Source organism: Manihot esculenta, chromosome 5 (genome assembly GCF_001659605.2).
Source record: "Manihot esculenta cultivar AM560-2 chromosome 5, M.esculenta_v8, whole genome shotgun sequence".
NCBI lineage: Eukaryota > Viridiplantae > Streptophyta > Magnoliopsida > Malpighiales > Euphorbiaceae > Manihot > Manihot esculenta.
The window spans coordinates 5,281,281-5,298,457 of NC_035165.2; the positions used below are offsets into that span (position 1 = coordinate 5,281,281).

The 17,177-nt window shown below is 34.3% G+C and overlaps 3 protein-coding genes across 4 annotated transcripts; 1 reads left to right on the forward strand and 2 right to left on the reverse strand.

The window, feature by feature from the left end:
• Window positions 1–3,149, forward strand: LOC110615773 (probable E3 ubiquitin-protein ligase BAH1-like 1). Its single transcript, XM_021757866.2, has 6 exons — window positions 1–437; window positions 1,137–1,381; window positions 1,474–1,734; window positions 2,196–2,333; window positions 2,643–2,701; window positions 2,786–3,149. The coding sequence occupies exons 1-6, from the start codon at window positions 263–265 to the stop codon at window positions 2,889–2,891; spliced, it is 984 nt and encodes a 327-aa protein (XP_021613558.1). The 5' UTR covers window positions 1–262; the 3' UTR covers window positions 2,892–3,149.
• Window positions 3,150–5,089: 1,940 nt separating this feature from the next.
• LOC110614688 (nucleolar protein 16) lies at window positions 5,090–6,983 on the reverse strand. Its single transcript, XM_021756306.2, has 3 exons — window positions 6,583–6,983; window positions 5,450–5,571; window positions 5,090–5,364 (listed from the first exon to the last, which is right to left on the reverse strand). The coding sequence occupies exons 1-3, from the start codon at window positions 6,917–6,919 to the stop codon at window positions 5,251–5,253; spliced, it is 573 nt and encodes a 190-aa protein (XP_021611998.1). The 5' UTR covers window positions 6,920–6,983; the 3' UTR covers window positions 5,090–5,250.
• An 812-nt stretch (window positions 6,984–7,795) lies between these two features.
• On the reverse strand, window positions 7,796–15,372 carry LOC110614319 (ABC transporter C family member 4). Of its 2 annotated transcripts, XM_021755831.2 has the most exons (12): window positions 15,068–15,372; window positions 12,034–14,184; window positions 11,618–11,938; window positions 11,425–11,511; window positions 10,700–11,329; window positions 10,410–10,574; window positions 9,964–10,258; window positions 9,290–9,504; window positions 8,798–9,103; window positions 8,644–8,707; window positions 8,296–8,535; window positions 7,796–8,195 (listed from the first exon to the last, which is right to left on the reverse strand). In XM_021755831.2, the coding sequence occupies exons 2-12, from the start codon at window positions 14,125–14,127 to the stop codon at window positions 8,095–8,097; spliced, it is 4,518 nt and encodes a 1,505-aa protein (XP_021611523.1). In that variant the 5' UTR covers window positions 14,128–14,184; window positions 15,068–15,372; the 3' UTR covers window positions 7,796–8,094. The 2 variants fall into 2 exon arrangements, with proteins under 2 accessions (XP_021611523.1, XP_043812779.1); XM_043956844.1 differs by lacking the exon at window positions 15,068–15,372 and having other exon boundaries at window positions 12,034–15,027.
• Between the last annotated feature and the right edge of the window lie 1,805 nt (window positions 15,373–17,177).

Sequence of the window (17,177 nt, forward strand, 5' to 3'; positions counted from 1 at the left end):
CCAGTACGCAATTGCCAGTTTTGCCAATTGTCACCCTCTGATATCTGAGAATCCTATATAATATACGTCCCTCTTTTGCGTCCCCACTGCAACCCAATCACGCAGAGAGAGATTAGACAGAGATTAGAGGGAGGGAGAGAGAGAGAGTCGTCTCCATCGGATAAAACCGAGGAATCATATTCTTTATGGTTCATTTCTTGATTAATTTATTAGATTTTATGAGAATTTAAGCAGAAGGGTCTGCTGGGTTTGATGAGAAAACATGAAGTTTTGCAAGAAATACCAGGAATACATGCAAGGCCAACAGAAAGAACTTCCTGGGGTTGGTTTAAAGAAGCTTAAAAAGATTTTGAAGAAATGCAGGACGGATTTTGAATCCCATCAAGAACTTGATAGGTCTCCGTCGGCTGCCCACCACTGTCCTCATCATTGTCCAGGTACTCGGTGCATTTTTGTCATTTGATTGACCTCTGTGATCTCGGTTTCTATGTTGGGATTTATTTTATTTTTTCTTGCTTATCGTCTTGTTCCTTTATCTTGGATTTTATGCGTTAGCGTGCTTGAAACTTCTGATCTTTATCCCAGAGCTTTGTTCCTGTTACAATTAGATTATTTTCCTTGATTGAAGGATTTCTTGCTGGAAATTTGGAGATTGGGTCTAAGGTGAATCCAGACAATATATATAATTAATCCCTTGGTTGAATGATTTGTGTAACGAAGTTTAAAGAACTCATGAACCCCAACACTATAGAATTGCTTTCTCAACGATGATATTTCTTTTTGTTTTAGATTTAAGTAGAAGCAGGAGCAGAAGCAGAAGCTTAATCCTGGAAGACTATGGAACCATGGTCAGAAAGTAAATAAGAAAATGCTAGTTATTGTTTTTCACCTTTGATTGATAACTAATTGCCATCAATGAAGGAAAAATTTAGTATTCGTTTTCAGTTTTTTTTTTAATCTTTACGCTTCTTTGGAAGTAGATTTTGGATGTTACAGTGCTTTAGCAAAAAATTAGGCGATCAAACACCATCCCAAATGAGATATTTCTAATATCATCAAACGTATCTCATATATAAACACAATGTGTTAATGTTTTTATTGTTTTTGCTCCTCTTCTGATTGACATTTACATGTAGTGTGCGATGGTACCTTCTTCCCTTCCCTTCTCAAGGAAATGTCTGCAGTAGTTGGTTGCTTTAATGAGCGAGCACAGAAATTGCTTGAGCTGCACCTAGCTTCAGGCTTTCGAAAGTACTTTATATGGTTCAAAGGCAAGTTGCAAGGAAATCATGTTGCCTTGATGCAAGAAGGCAAGGATCTAGTTACCTATGCACTTATAAATGCCACTGCGGTGCGAAAAATCCTAAAGAAATATGATAAGGTGTGATCATTTTTGCAATACAATGATTTTCATTGTTGAACTAGGATAATTGGATTATAGAGCTCAATATTTATTCTTCTGCTCGGTTACAGATTCATTACTCCAACCAAGGACAGGCCTTCAGGTCACAAGCGCAAAGTATGCACATTGAGATTCTTCAGTCTCCATGGCTCTGTGAGCTTATGGCTTTCCATATCAATTTACGGAAAACAAAGATAAAGTCAAAGAAGGATGTCCCTGCCTTGTTTGAGGGGTGCTCATTGACATTTGATGACGGTGACAAACCATCACTTTCTTGTGAGCTCTTTGATTCCGTCAAGCTTGATATTGATTTGACTTGTTCAATATGCTTGGTAAGCTCCTACGCTTCATTTTGCTAAAATATGCATTTTGAATGTATATGTATTTATCAATTGTATATAAAAAAATGTACTATGCTGCCAAGATGCCGTTGAAGCATATGAAAGAAATGGTAGAATTGGATTCAATCCATTGTGAAAACTGGAAGAATTTATTGAGTTTTGCTTAAAAGGATCTACATACGGTATTCGTCAGCGCTCCTATTCTGCCACTGAATATCTACCTGATGTATTTCAGATTGTTCTTTCTTGTAGCATGATTTTTATCAGTCTATGGTAATAAGAACAAAAGCCAATTTGCATCTAGACACACAAGGTCCAGCACCAGCTCTCTTCTTTAGTGGAATAGAAGAAAAATTTTCAGTAGTAGAACATATACACGCTCGCTTTGTTGTTATGGTGCTTTGAAAGATATGTTAAATAATTGATTTCATGTGAATTTCTTTTGATGACAGGATACAGTATTTGATCCAGTTTCTCTCACATGTGGCCATATATTCTGCTATATCTGTGCTTGCTCTGCTGCTTCAGTGAGTATAGTTGATGGCCTAAAAGCTGCAGAGCCTAAAGAGAAATGCCCACTATGCCGGGAGGTAGGTTACAGATTAAGATTACGCTTCATAAATTGAGATTTAGAGGTAGGAAATTGATATTCAAGACAAGCTCTGGATCCTGGACCTGATTTAAGTCCTAGCATTTCTTCAATCCAACCCCCTATTCCCTGAAATTTGATCTGTTTATTCTCTACTGGGTGTCTTTTATTTTACTTAATAGTATGTGTTGATATCCAGGCCATCAGGAATGATTTTGGATTCCCTATGAACAACCCTACTTCTTCAGATGGATCTTTAGAAAACCATTCTTTTACTTGTAAGTAATTCATTTATCCCTTTTGATCACAGGCTGGAGTTTATGAAGGCGCTGTACACTTGGAAGAGCTTAATATTTTATTAAGTCAAAGGTATGATTTTGTTTCTTTATATATATATATAATCTTAAAGAGACTGCTAGTAGTTTGACTTTCCTAAAACAAATGTTTGAACAGTTGCAGTGAGTATTGGGAGGAGCGGCTGCAGTCAGAAAGGGTGGAGAGGATTCGACAGACAAAGCAGCACTGGGAATACCAGTGTCGGGCATTCATGGGCGTGTAGTCTAGAATAGATGATGTTGATGACTAGATTTTCAGACCCCATAGCTTTCTCCATAACTTCTCATGATGACAGTTACACTCGTTTCCTTCTCCCTCTCCCTTTTGGGCTTGGATAGAATTAGTGTATGCGTAGATGTGCTCTTTGCTTGATTTAGCTAAAATTTGTATATTTGTGTGTTGATGATTTGGAAATGTGTTATTCTGCTGTAAATAACTAGATGGTGTCGATGGGAAAAAGACTTGGCAGTGCCAAACTAAACTATTGTAATAACACATATAATTCACCCTATAATATTATATACTAGGGTTTGCCTGCATGTTCAAAGGAAGGGAAAAGGCTACTAAACCCTAAAATAATGTCGTTTTGATCGTTAGCTCAGGAAAAGGGCAGGATAAAAAGGAGATTTGATGAAGAAAGTTAAAGGATTATAAAGCCACACAAAAAAGGAAGAAGGAAGAAGGAAATTGATAGCAAATTCATAAATTATTCTCACCACATCAATTGCAATTTTACTGTGTGGGCTAACCGCCCTTTATATAATTTGTACTCCATAACTTTACCTTAAAAAAAAAAAAAAAAAAAAAAAAAAAAAAAACTTATGACATTCTGCAATTGGAAAACTTCTTGTAAATCAATATGATTTCAGTCTCATTCAGCAGATGACTTGAATCTTTTGAAATATTTTTGAACAATTTGAATCCAAGTATGAGATTTTTTGGATGTAAAATATATGAGACTAGTTTCAATTTACAAAACTTTTAATTATATATGATTATTGTTAGGTTGTTTATTAGTAATTGTAAATTTAAATAGCAATTTGAAATTTCATTTTATCTTTGTCAAGATAACAAGTTCTTTTTAATTACATTTTCAAATAGTTTAAATATGAATTATTTTTAAAGTTTAGGGTGGTACAACAATTTTTTTTTAAGTCCGTAAAAATATATTTTATATTTTATATTTTATTTGTTTCACAAAAATATTTTTTAATAAAGTATTTTTTTCATATTTTTTAGTGTTTAAAACTTATAAAAAAATAATAAACGAAAAATATTTTCTGATTAAAAAAAATTAAATCGAAAAATGATTCGCTACATTTTTTACATTTTAAAAGTTTTATTGAAATTTTCGTATATAAATTTATTAATAAATTTTATTTTTTTAATTAAAATTATATAATAAAAAATAAGTTATTTTTGTTAGAAAATATTTTCAAACCAGCCTTATATATGAAAGTTTAACTTCCAAAACTCAAATTATAACAGCCAAACTTTAATAAAATGATATTAAATTATGAAATTAATATTTATTTTGAAATTATTACTTAAGTATGAAAAGTTTTACATTTATAAATAAAAGAAAGTAAAATAACACTAAAAATATTCATCATATTTCAATAATTTTATTTGATTAAATATTATCATTACTTTTACCTAACTATATTCTTAGAAATTTTTACAGAAATAGAGTAACTAATTATGATTTAAATATTTAAGGACATTTTCATAGAATACAAAGTACAAACTACAAAGCTTGTCCATCAATTGAAATAGGTTCATCTACCCATTTTCTTGAAGCACATTGTTAAAGCAGGACAGAACTTTACGCCAAACAGAAGAAAAGAACTCCGATAATGTCCATTTCACCCTAAAGTCTTATGAATCCAAAACCTTGTTCCTGTTTGCGGGGATACCAAGAAGGCCTGCAACTGAATGCCAGAACAAATCCATTTGACCAATTTCTGCCGAATACATCAGGCGGACGTCAACTGGGGCATTCAACAAATTGCAAATGCTGTATGGATACTAATCCTTTACAGAATGTTTAAGTGGTATTATACCCGATGGCTGAATTGCTAGCACAAATTTTGCCCCAACTACAATGAAATAGGAGAAAATCCGCTTCACTCGCGATATGCTGGACTTCTAGATATGGTAAATCTGGCAGTGTTTCGTCTCATTCCATACACACATCAAATACGTCCAACATAAATCAAGATCCTCACAAGTTTTATCAGATCTCTTACAATTGTTTGGGTTTTTTTCCTTACAGGAATCAAGGTATCTATGTTGTTTTTAAAACTATAAGATTTTATTAGGCTTATAAGAGCACTCGCAGGCTCAGACTACTGCATGGAGATCCCAGGTTTAACTCTCCCCAATCCCCGCTCACCTTGTAAATTTGTCAAAAAAATAAAGTAAAAGAAAAGAGAAGTTATAAGAGGGTTGTATACACTTACAAATATGAGGCAAAAAAATGAAGATCTAAGACATAAAACTCAGAAATAATCCTGGGACAAGTACTGCATCTCACATTATACTTACTACAACATCAGTGGACTAAACAACCTCAATTTCAATCAAGACAAAATCAATGGGCTTTTATCTTTATATGAATGATATCTTTTGCACAATTTCTCAAGAGTTGCAATTGAATGCTGCATCACATTTAATTTTGAATCCATGAACATGACCTGAGAAACAACAAAGTTGAGGTGAGTCCAAAAACCCCAAAACATTACAGAAGAAGAATGATGAAGAAGACGACCTTATACTTACCTGGTAGTTATCTCCATATTTCTCAATTAGCCGACCAATATGAACACGTTGAATGGTCGTCAGTGGTTGTGGAGCAGCACTTTTCCCATCCCGCCGCTTCTTCCCAAGGGCTGATTTCAAATCTGCACAAACAATGAAATCCAATATTATAGTATTTGATTATCAACTGATGGCATATTGATAAAGCAATTTAGTTTCAACAGCCACCATCAGTATGACCCTCAAAATAACACAGAAATTGAATTAGAAATCACCTTGTACCATCACCATAGCAAACTAACATGGTGGTTTTCACTTGTTTGTGAACATAAAAAATAAGGAACTCATCAAGTAAAACACTAGTACCGCATCAGAAAATTGATAAAATCTCTATGCATTAAAGAACCAAGTTCCAAGAAACGTTACACCATGGATGATGTATGACAATAATCACAATCATACAATTACAACTAAATATCAAGAAACTTAGAAAATCAGTTGGCAGTAAACAGAGAAGATGACGAACAAGATACAGTCAAATCACTTAAAATTCAAAAAAAAAGTTACAAAAGAAGGGATTTAATAACTACCATGAAAATGACCTAGAAGGCTAAATGGAAAATGTTCATTAAAAAAATACTCCATAGGAAATTTTTGTTGCAAATACTATGCTGGCAAATAAATAAGCTAATGTAAGACAGTTATGGTTCAAATGGTCACCCAGATGAACAAAAAGCTTGCATATATGATACCCGACTACAAGTGCATTAAACATTAGCTGTACGGATGAATTGTACTATTCTTGGTAAGGTACCATAGAGTTAACCAAATTTAAACACAGTAAGGTTAGGGTTGGAAACAGATTAACATGTGACTGAGAAAATTGTATACAGATTAGATTCAGCTAACTCTGCTAAAAGATGCAAAATCTAAAATTTGGCATAAAATTGGTTTTTCTATGCTTATGCATTTATCTTCACCAAAATATATCTGCACTAGACTATAAAATTAATATCCAGCACGAAAACAAACCCTAACACGATCAAACCCCAAAAGCATAAAAGAAAAAAGAATGAACTGGCCTCTAATCGCAATATCAAAACAAATTCATAGCTCAGACAAGAAGAAACACACAGGAGAGACACAATACAGACCATCTTCCTCAAGATCGCTGCCGGAATCAAAGGGTTCGAATTCGTCTGCGGCACCCTCGGACTTTGGGGGATCAGGGACTTGGAGTGATTCGTTCTGAATGATGTGAGAAGTACGAGACCGAATTCCAAGAAAGTTAGGGTTGGAAACAACACCGAAGGATTTGTAGTTCTGTATGACGCTGGCCTTGTCGTCCCATTTGGAGTAATCGGCGTTGGAGATAGAGCGAAGTTTAGGAGGAAGATTGAAGGCTGGCTTGAAGACGCGTGGGTTCTTCTTCGGTAGGCTAACCTTAACCTTATGCCTTGACGCCTTGTATTTTCTTCTAGACCTTCCCATCTCTCTCTCTAACTCTGCGTCTGTTTGTTGGTACTCGTCGGACTGCTAGGGTTTCCGCAGGGTTTTAGTGGACTGCGATTCAATGATATATTAAACGGTGCGCTTTAGTTGTTCACTTCAAAACGGTGAAGCAAAGGACCGTTTAGAGGTTGAGAGGTCCCCAAATTTGGGTTTGATATATAAAGTGGACGTAAATTAAATTAGAAAATAATTTACATCTTTGTTTTTTTGTGAAGAAATAATTTCCTGAAATATTAAACTTCATTAAGATGCTAATATATATCAAAGGATTGGGATGTTTGAACTATGTATATTTTGTATGGGATTACCTATGCTGTGTATGGATAATAAAATAAATAATTTTTATTGTATTTATGCTAATAAAAATTTCACTAAAAAATGGTGTTTAAACTTAATCCTCAAAATTAAAAGGATCTCTAGCATTTTTTGAAATGGAAGGATCTCTAGCATTGACAGGTCAAAAGAGATAGGCAAGACCACTGTTTCTTTGAAATTTTAATTTTTAATTATACTCGTCCTTAAAAGCATAAGAGAGTTAATTTTTTTTATCGATCAAAATGACAATTAAATAAATAAAAGTTATATTTTTATAAAACTTAATTTAAATTATAATTAATTTAAAATGGTTATAATAAATTTAACTTGTTAAGAATATTTTAATTCTAGTAAGTATAAATATTAAATTGATGGAATTGCTCAACGCGTTAAATTTGAGTCCGTCCTAACTCGTTTAAGTTAGGAGTGTTGTGTTTATATAAAAAGTATTAATTTGGATGGACTCACTCCAAAACATTAATTCAAGTGGAGGAGTGTCTATAATATCAGCCCATATAAAGAGCATATACATTCCCATACTAGATAATTAAGGTTCATATAAAAGATGATAAACCGGAACATGTTTCCCTTACATTTACTGTCAATAACACTAATCATGTTTTCTATGTTTAATTTGTTCATTAGATTACTATCAATTATCTAGGAGACTGGAAATTTAGATACAATTTTCTGGTACATTTTATAAAAATAGGCTCCTCTCCTTTTTGGGTAAATGCAAGGATCCCTTTTTCCATTCTGAGTTGAACGATGCCTTCTACAAATCAAGTTGTGGTCTTCACATGATTAGCAGAAGGGGAAAAATGAAAAATCCTGGTTTATCATAATCCAGCTGAACGGTTGGCATACTCCTGAACCAGAGCTCCAAAGAGTGATGGCCTCTCAAGTAAACGAGATGGTTTATCAAATTCTTTTGCCCGTCCTGAATGAAGCAAAAAAAAAAAAAAAAAAAAGGAGGAATCAGCAAGAATTTCATGTGGCAAGCAAAGCAATATTAAGAGGCAGGAGGATTTTCTGCACACCTGCATCTATAACTAAAACCCTGTCGCAGTCCATGACTGTGGGTATTCTGTGAGCAATGCTGATAATTGTGCAAGCTGCGAAGTCCTCTCGGATAATCTTCTGAATTACACCATCAGTTTTTGAATCAACTGAAGCAGTTGCCTCATCCATAAACAGCAGCCTACTGCGCTTTAGCATTACTCTCCCAAGACACAGAAGCTGCCTTTGACCCACACTCCAGTTGTCGCCATTGTCAACCACTATCAAGTTTAAAAGATTTCAGCAAACTTTCACTTGCCAGAAACGTTCAACTCAAGGCAGAAAATTAGAAGAGCAAACTATGAATTTCGCATATAAATGTCATTTACCAGGAGCATCAAGTTTCTCAAGTTTTGCAGCCACAATATCCTTCAGTTGGCATCGTTCAAGACTCTGCAAAATGGACAAATTTTCAGCTAATGCAAACTATAATAGAAAACAAAACTGATTATTCAAAGAGGAATGTTATGCAGTTATGCTTGCCTTCCATATCTCCTCATCTGTATGTTGTCCAATGGGATCAATGTTGCTCCTCACTGTTCCTTCAAAAAGGACAGGTTCTTGAGGAATTATCCCAAAGCGAGACCTAAGATCGTGGAGTCCTAACCTGCAAATGTCTATGCCATCAATGATTATTTTCCCTCCTGTTGGTTCCACCAGCCTAAAGAAAACTTGGATCAAAGTAGATTTGCCACTGCCTGTACGTCCAACAACACCAATCTTCTCTCCTCCATAGATGCTGAGAGTAATACCCTTAAGAACCAGAGGAGTATTTGGACGATATTTAACCTGTTAGCCAAAAATTTCAGTGCATTTCAGTTGGTTAAAAGAAAAATGAAGATGCATTGGTAATTATTATTCATTTGCTTTTTAGATGAATGGACAATGTTTTGTTTTTGGACCTAACGAGCGCATTCTCATTTGCACTATATAATAAATTTAGATGAAATTCCACCCATAGACTAAGGCCTTTACCTGCAAGTCTTTGAGATCAACATTGCCATGGGCAGGCCAGCTTGGAGGAGGAACCCGGTCTGTTATCTTCCATGCTGCTTCGGATGGAATATTTGTGAATTGCTTAATTCTCTCGACGGAAACCATTCTATTTTCCACAAAGCAACTCATATATATGGCCCAAAACAGCACGCCATTAAGGGACAATCCGTAGGAGAGAGATAAACCAACATTCTCTACATTATGCAGAATAAGGTTAGTTTTCTGCAATTGAAACATGTAACAGCTATTGATCTTAAGAAATTATCATCTTCTCTGAAAGCACAACAATGGGCATGAAATAATGTCCAAATACTCCATACAAGTATTAAATTGACCAATCTAAGAATCCCCATATAGCCATAATATAACTGCATGAGAGAGTGATAATCAAAGAATCCAAAAAAAAAAAAAAGCATTCATCAACCAGAATATAAACATTACTGATATTTGACCCTTCAAAATTATATATCAGCACATAGGACTTGTTGCCTATGGATTCATTTATGGAGGATATTCCAAATGACTTGGACTTGGACTTGGACTTGGTCTCCGTCCAGACATTTCATATTATCAAGTGAATACAAATTATGTACTTGGAGCAACAAATCTATGACAGATGATGTATATGAAGATGAATGTTAGTATTCAATTACCTGGCCTTATAATACTGCTAGGTAACAAAATCAAGAACATAGCAGATATGCAGAGGATAAAGCTTCCAATCAGTTCCAAACGAAAACCTAACCATTCATTTGATCCATTATTATGAAAATCCATTCGCAAGTTCTCGTTAACTCGGTTAACATTTTCCTGACAGAATTTCTCCTGCTTATTGAAAGAGCGAATTGTCATAACTCCAGAGATACTTTCAGAGAAGTGATGGATAATAGGAGCTTTGGTGATCGAGTCAAGGCGAGTTAATTCTCGAGATGTTGAAAGAAAATATCCCTACAATCCAGGAAAAAAAAAAAGAGAAAAATCAAGATTAGGTACACTATTGTGTTTGTTGTAAATGGGATCAAAGCATGTTTTTCCAACAACTCGCTCTGCTTTTTTAATGTGAAATTGCACATTAAAAAGGTGGAATAAAACCTCGTACCCGATACCAGATGTTCAGCCAACCAAGTGGAATTAACAAGAAAACTGTCGGCCAGGCATATTGACATGTAATAATGATAATGCTGAGCAGTGTGATGTACATGGCAACTGTAAGGCCTAAAACGAAGGGAATGAAAAGATCCACATTTGCTTGGTCAGTTGATGCCTGAAAATAACAGAAGAAAAAGAAAGAAACAAAAATTTATCATCAGTCCTGAGCATCATAGATGTAAAATGAAACATGTCCCAAGCAAAACATGAAGTATCATAATTGAGTCTTTTTGTTCTTACCCGGCTTAATATTCTTCCTGAAGGAGTGGTATCAAAGAATGACATGGGTGCATGCAAGATGCTGTTAAGAATACCCCAAAAGAAAATTTGAGCTGTCTTAAGCCCCATTATTGTAATGAAAAATGCTCTCATTGTTAACAGCACCAGTGAAATAGCTGCAATAATCGCATACACAGAAATGAATGCAGAAGGGTCGAAAACTCTCGACCGTTCTTCTGAAGTTTCATATGCCAACCAATAATCACCAGCCATTATAGATGCTTGCCATAATATTGACAATAAGAATGCTGCTGTAACACCCCACCATCCAAAAGCTGCAGTGCAGTATTGTTTATACACATGTAGGCCCACTTTACCAGTTTCTCTTTCTTCTTCTTCAATGAGCTTTGAAGAGCCCTTGACTCTAGGTTGATCTTGATTTTTGTTTTCACCATTGGCTTCCTCAACATTGGATGGGGCGTGAGGAGGCTTTGGTGGCTTGGGAGAGTTTTCACCAGGCATTGTGGCTCCAGCTTCTTCTACAAGTTCCATTGCAGTTTCATGGGCAGCCACAAGTGCTCCAAAATCCATGCCAGACTCCATTAGATCATTGTACTTTCCTGACTGTACTATCATTCCGTCGCGCATGACCTAGTATTGAGAAACGCCTCCTTTCAGAAATCACAAATCCACAGAATATCTCTACGTGTGTGTAAAGACAAAGAAGCAAATACTTAGGTTCTTACCATGATAAGATCCACATTATGCAAGAAGTCAACTTGGTGTGTTACGAGCAAGATAGTCTTGCCTTTCAGTGCTCCTCTCACACATTCCTGCAAACAGAATGGATACGAAATTAGTTGCCCGTTTGCTTCCCAAGTACAATCTATATGGAATGGAAATAAATTAAACAAGAATGCAGGCAAATGAAACTCTTACCCTGAATATATCCGATCCAGTATGTGCATCAACAGCACTAAAAACATCGTCAAGAAGATAGATATCACAATCCTGATAAACAGCCCTGGCAAGTTGTATCCGCTGTTTCTGCCCACCACTGAGATTGATGCCACGCTCTCCAATTTCAGTCTGATCCCCATAATCCATCATTTCCAAATCTTTCTCCAAGCAACAAACCCTTATGACTTCATTGTATTTTTCCTTGTCCATTGGCAAACCAAACAATATGTTGGCTTGAATGGTTCCATTTTGAATCCATGAGGTTTGAGCAACATAGGCTGTTGTTCCACAAACCCTGACCTGTTAAGGAACAGAATGCATCATTACAGAAACACTAAAGAAAACCAAACAAGAACAACTTTAAGAATAAGAAATTTTCAATTTTCACTCCATACCTGTCCTTGTATTTTGTGCATCTCACCAAGAATTGAGGCGAGGAGAGAGGACTTCCCAGATCCAACAGTCCCAACAATAGAAGTAAGTTCCCCTTTCTTGATTTCCAAATTTATATTTTTCAAAACTTGATCTTCACTTTCATCATCCCAACTAAAAGCACCATCTTTAACCTCCACCGCAATTCTACCACCACAACCCTCCATTCTTTCCACCGACTGCTCCGCCAATTCCTTACTTAGCATGTATTTATCTAACCTCCCGAGAGATATCATCGCCTGAGAAAGTGAAATCATAGATTGTGGGAAGGTCCTGATAGGCTCCTGCAAGATTTTAAAGATAGATGTTGTTGTGAATACTGTCCCAGCATCAAGTGGCACTCCCAACAGAAGAGCAACACCAAATGTGACTGTTGATATCAGCAACGGAGTGCACCACATCATAATAATATTGCCAGAAATTGAGTACATAAACTTGGAAAGCCATCCGTATTCTGATTCCCTGAAATTCTGGATTCGTTTATTGAAGTGTTCTTCCCATGCCTGGAACTTGATAACACGCATGTAATTAAGCATCTCATTAGTTGCTTTCATTCTTGAATCACGATTTGTCATCAAATTGAACTGGAATCTATTGTTTCTTCGAGTTCCAAACACGATGAAAATAACAACGCCAATAATTCCAACCAACGCAGCTATCACAGAAACCCCAAGAGCATTGTACAAAAGCACTAAAGCAACACCGACTTGCAATGGCATCAGCCATATAGAGTGTAGCTGTAACATCATATCAGAGAGTTGTTGGGCATCAACAGCCATATAATTCACAATTTGTCCAACCCCATGAGCCTGACGAGCAGAACAGGACAATCGCAGGCCCTTCTTGTATAAAGAAGTGATGAGAGTAGACCTTATAAGCATTCCCAGTTTCTGAGAGTTGAAGTTAAATTGGTGAACACTTAAAACCTCAACAAATTTCGCAGCAAGGAGAGTAAGGACAAGGTAGTATCCTTCATAGGGGGAACTTCTTTTTCCGGAAGTAAAATCGACAAAACTTTGTATGAGAATAGGCCCAACATACATGACACACAGCCGCACAATTGCAAGGAAGGCAGTGAAAGCGATTTCCTTCCAAAAGCATCTCAACAATGTTGTTCTAACAGGGTGCTTACATTTTTCTTGAGGTTTAGGCCAATTGGAAGCAAAAAGCTGAGACATTTTCTCTGCTCTATGCTGTGGTGAAAGAGTTGGAACGTCATCTAACTTGAGAGTAGATTTGTAGCCTTTACTCAGCAAGGGATTCATCCAAAGCCAAAATGCCTTAGATATATGAGAAGCTGAAGCGAAGGCACTCACGTTGGATTTACCCAAAAGAGGTTCATATAATGTGGTTTCATCGTCGTCTTTCACTCGTTCAGATTCTCCGTTTACTGTAACCCCAGTTGATCCTCCAATGGCCACAGAAAGAAGAATAAGACATAAAGGAAAGGAAACTATAGAAACTATATCATCCACTATCAGGCTGGTCTCTTGAGCAACCAAACGAATAATCCCGGATGACATAAACAAAGTAACGATGATAAAATTTGCAACCCAATAACTTCGAAGAGTACGTGGGTGGGTAACAGCTTGAAATCTCTTCTCATGGATGATCAATATTGCAATCACTGCATGAGTTATTGCATGGACTAACCAAAAGAACCCATCAACTAGCTTCCAGGGTAATTGTTTGCTTCCACTGAATGCTAGAATGCAGATAACAGTGTAACCAAAAGCCAAGAGAATTGTCGTAATCAAACAGAGCTTAAACCAGATGGTAGTTGTAGCGTGAACTCTGTTGTTTCCAATGAGGGGCTTGTGGATGTCAGAGGTGGAGTGAGCATTGGAGGTGAATCTAGAAAAGAGCTTCTGAACCGCAAACACGAGGAGAATAAGCAGGAACAAAAGATCAACAGAAGATAGCAGAGCTCTCTGAGGACAAGGAGAGAGGAATATGAACCTTAACCATTGAAATATCAATGGAAGGGATGTGTCCCCAGAAGATTGGACGACAGAGCTTGAGCAAGAGAGGGAGGTAATCCATGGCGGAGAAGACATGATTAAACTTGACGAGAAAAATCAATACTCTTGTGCTCCAATCAATCTCCTTGCTCGCTGCGTGGAAAGTTTTAACAGGAAAGAAGAAACAGTAAGGATAACATCATTGATTAATCATTGACTTGACACTTCAACACAAATGAATTGGCCCACCAAAAACCATTATTATAATAAAAAATCGGGGCGACAATATCATTATTTATATATCAATATAATCCAACTCGAGATTTGAGTTGCCTAAAAAAAATCCAAAATAATGAAAAAACATTATGCTAGAATAGAAAATTATGAAGCCAAATTGGATCCATTGACGAGAGAGAGAGAAAAAAAACTGGGTAATCACGTGCATCCGTGGAGCAAATTCAGGAGCAGAAAAGGAAGAGGAAGAGGAAGAAAGCGAGAAAACAATGGTAGTTCAAGTGATTTGATAAAAATATTATTTCTCAAATCTTCAACAATCACAAAGCTCGAAGCAATGCTCACTTTTCAAGAGCAGAAATATTATTCGGTATGCAGCAGTCTGCAAGTAACATATAAACAATCTATAATAAATTATTAAAAACTGAGACATCCCTTTAAAAAAAAGTTCATAAAAGGAAATGTTGCAGAGGCTAGATCGCCGATTTGTGATATGAACCGAAGAAGACAAGTATATAAGGAAAAAAAATGAAGAAAGTAGTTTTATAAAAAAAAATCTCTAAAATAATTCGGACCAAGTCAAATGAACTGATAGCTATCTTCCTGAAAGGCGAGCAAACTAATTTGGAAATGGAAAACAAGTTCATTAATTAGCGCCGGACAAAAATATATCTATATGATAAAAGACAAACGTGCATCAAACGTTAAAATAACAAAAACCAACTTAATGAGCAAAAGATAAAAGGAAACAGCAATAAAAATACAAACACAAAGCCATGCAAAATCCAGAACCAATATGCACCTCCACCGGAAGGATTCCCAGAAATTTCAGACGCCTGTTCATGCTAAAGCTTCAGAATACAAGAACCGACTTTGAGCCATTCTGTCCTATAATGAAAGGGGTTGCTGCGTTTCACTATCTGTAGCTGGTATGATGCGAGTTATAGTGTATAGAAATATCTAAAAGAGGCAAGAGGTTTTGCAAGAGATTCAGCCTCTTCGTGGCCTGGAAAGATATGAAGAGGAAAAAAGCAATAGCCACAGAAACACGCAGAGAGAGGCTGTAGATAGAAATACTGATAGAAGGGAGAGAAGGGGAGAGGGATTAAAAAGAGAGGAAATTTTGAGTTGTCTTACCATTTGCACCGTCTTTCTTTCTTTGATTGTCAGAGTCAATCAGTAATCGAGGATTTTGATTTAAAAAAAAACATTAAACGAGGATAACTTATCAACTCTCCACGGTGTCGCGTGCTATCCACTCTCCTCTGATTGTGCGCCTTCGACTATTCTTCGTCTTCTATAATCTTTGCCTGGTTGGCTTTGTTCTACTGATGAGACGGAAACTGTCAGTATCATTAGAAATTAATAAGTTTGTGCAAGTTTTGAAGCTGATGGAAGCCGTATTATATGATATTTTAGAAAATATATTAAATTAAAATTTTAAAAATTTTAAGAGATAATATAATTTTTTATAATAATGAAACTTTAATTTTAAAGAAAAAATCATAATTTTATTATTAATGAAAATAATTGTTTAATATTTTATATTCTCTCTCGCTTTTTTAATAAATTTCTCAATAATTTGCACCTTTCAATATCGAGTCTATTAATTAAAAAATAATTTATGTATTATTTTATTATTTATAGTCAAGTAATTGGTGCATTATGGTGACTAACAGACTTAAATAATGGAGGCGCGTGGGTTGGGAGTTTTGTAATTAATAGGAGAAAAACATAACAGAACCTGTCATGAAATATGAAATGGCTCTATTCCGTGAGAGGATCAATTTTTAATTATTTAATTTAAATGTTTTATTTTTTTAAGTTATTTTTTTAAAATAATTTAATTAAATTAAATTAGAAAATTATTTTTTATATTAAAAAAACTCTTAACTTAATAAAAAATTAGAAAAAAAAATCAATAAAACACATAACTTTTATACTTTTTGAAAATTCTAAATTTTTTAATTAAATTACTCCTTAGATATACAGTAGATTGTACTTATCATGTGAATGGTATATTTATACATTATTTTATTTTAAATATTACTTTATAATTATTATTTTTATACAAATCAAATAAAATGAAAAAAATAGTTTTTAAATTTTTAATATTAAATTACATATCATTGTTTTATTTTCTTTTCAGATTTATATGGTGAAAGTAATGTTTATTTTTTAATTTCTAAATTTTAATCAATTTTTATACAAATCAATTTTAAGAGGAAACAATATTTTTTAATTTACTTTAAAAATTATTAACTCTCCACCAAATATTAAATTTCAATATTTTATTTTTAAAAGGGGAAGATAAATATTTTTTATTTTAATTGACTTATAACAAAATAAAATAAAAAATTAATTAAAGGAATTTAAATACACAAAATTTAAAAACACTTCTAATTTTTTATGATTTTTTAATATGAAATTTTTAATTTTAGATATTTATTTTATAATTCACATATATTAAAAAGATGTAATTATTATATAGATATAAAAATTTATATTTTATAAAATATATTAGAAATGTTTGATATTATTCTTTTATTTTTATAAATAACTACTTTTTTATCCATAAAAATAGGACTAATTCTATTTTTAGATTGATTTAAAAAAATAATTAATATATTTAAAAGTATAAATATTATTTAGTCTCTTATAATTTACTTTCTATTTATATTGCCATCTTAAAATTAATGAATTTTATTTTTTAATGGATATTTAATATGAATATATTAATAAATAAACTATTTTTTGAAATATATTTATTTATAATTTAAAATGTTTATGAAAAAATGTTTTTATATTTATAATAATAATTGCACCGTGTATTTCTCATATTATTGGGTCAATATTTTCAAGTAGGGGTGAGCAGTATTCGGTTCAAATTGAAAAAATTGATCGAACCAAAT